At 57.1% G+C, this 1,224-nt stretch overlaps 1 protein-coding gene across 1 annotated transcript; it reads right to left on the bottom strand.

The window, feature by feature from the left end:
- Positions 1 to 281: 281 nt before the first annotated feature.
- Positions 282 to 1,004, bottom strand: LOC105447803 (proline-rich receptor-like protein kinase PERK2). Its single transcript, XM_011686009.1, has one exon. It carries the CDS (start codon positions 1,002 to 1,004, stop codon positions 282 to 284), a length of 723 nt encoding a protein of 240 aa, XP_011684311.1.
- Positions 1,005 to 1,224: the final 220 nt, after the last annotated feature.

Genomic DNA, 1,224 nt, shown 5'->3' with positions numbered 1-1,224 from the left:
AATATTATGTATAATTTCATTTTTTTTTAAATAAAATGTGTATTATATAACTTGTGGACGCAGGTGATGATAGGAGATCAGGAGAAGGAGCGCAATGAATAGAGATCCACAAATGACTCCACTTAGGGTTAACAATTTGTATAACACTTTATATTTAGGATATTTACAAGGGTAGGAATGTCAGTGTAGAGATTCGCGTAAGAATAGGATTGATTCCAAGGAGAGATAGGAAGTAAGTCAGGTGGCACCCGTAGGTGCCGGCGCCGGTGGGATCGAAGAAGCTAGCAGTCGTTAGGTGGGAGGTTCTCCTTGTCGCTACCAAAGAGCTTCCTGAGCCGGGCCTGGAGGAGCGGGTTGAGCTCTGACGATATCGATCGGATCCTCGGGCCTTGTGACGACCATGCCCGTTTGGCCCGGAGGTCCCGGAAGCGTTCCGGTGTTCGAGAACGCTTGACGGGCTCCACGGGTTGCAGGGGGCTGGTCAGCGCGCCCTGCGGGGGTTCCGGCGAGCGGAAGTGCTTCGCCGACTCGGTCGGTAGACCCGGAGGCCGATCCGGAGTTGTCGGTGGTTTGTCCCGTGGGCTTGGAGGATGTCCCGGCGTTCTCGGCTTCCTGGGCGTAGACGGCGGCGGACTCAGCGGGGACAATACCGTTAAGGATACCCGGACGATGGAATTGTCCGTTTGCGTCGAGCGAAAGACCCGGGTGGCAACCGGCCGGGGTCGCGGGTCTGCAAGCCTCCAATTCGTCACTGTTGCGTCGGGAAGGTCGATCAGTATTAGCCTCCACGGGAGGTACGAAACTCCCGGATCCAGCCGATCCCCGGATGCGCGAGGAGTCGACGACGGAGAGCTCCTTGGCATCGGGACGTGCACCCTCGTAGAAGGGGGACGGTCCCCGTTTCTTGGTCCGCGGCGTGATGGCGGTTGCGGCTTCGTCGGCAACCAAAACGGGGCCGGATGGGCAGTGACGCGGCGTCGGAGGGGACAGAGGCCCGGAAGCATTCTAGTTCGGGAGGCCGGAACTTTCGCTTCCTCCCGAGACTAGAGGCTTGTTGGAGCACACTCTGCGGGTTACTCTCAAAACACTCTCCAGGCAACGGCCTATTACTAAGCACGCGTTACCTGAGAGCAAGGAACTGGTCGAGGACCTCCCGCGGAGTCCTTGATATAGCAGGCGTGGGTGAATCTTAATTACGAGAAAGTAGTGGCGCCTGCGGCACCT

Source organism: Wasmannia auropunctata, unplaced genomic scaffold, assembly GCF_000956235.1.
Source record: "Wasmannia auropunctata unplaced genomic scaffold, wasmannia.A_1.0 LD336092.1, whole genome shotgun sequence".
Lineage (NCBI taxonomy): Eukaryota > Metazoa > Arthropoda > Insecta > Hymenoptera > Formicidae > Wasmannia > Wasmannia auropunctata.
The sequence above is the reverse complement of the archived record's forward strand: the minus strand, read 5'-3'. Positions and strand labels throughout refer to the sequence as shown.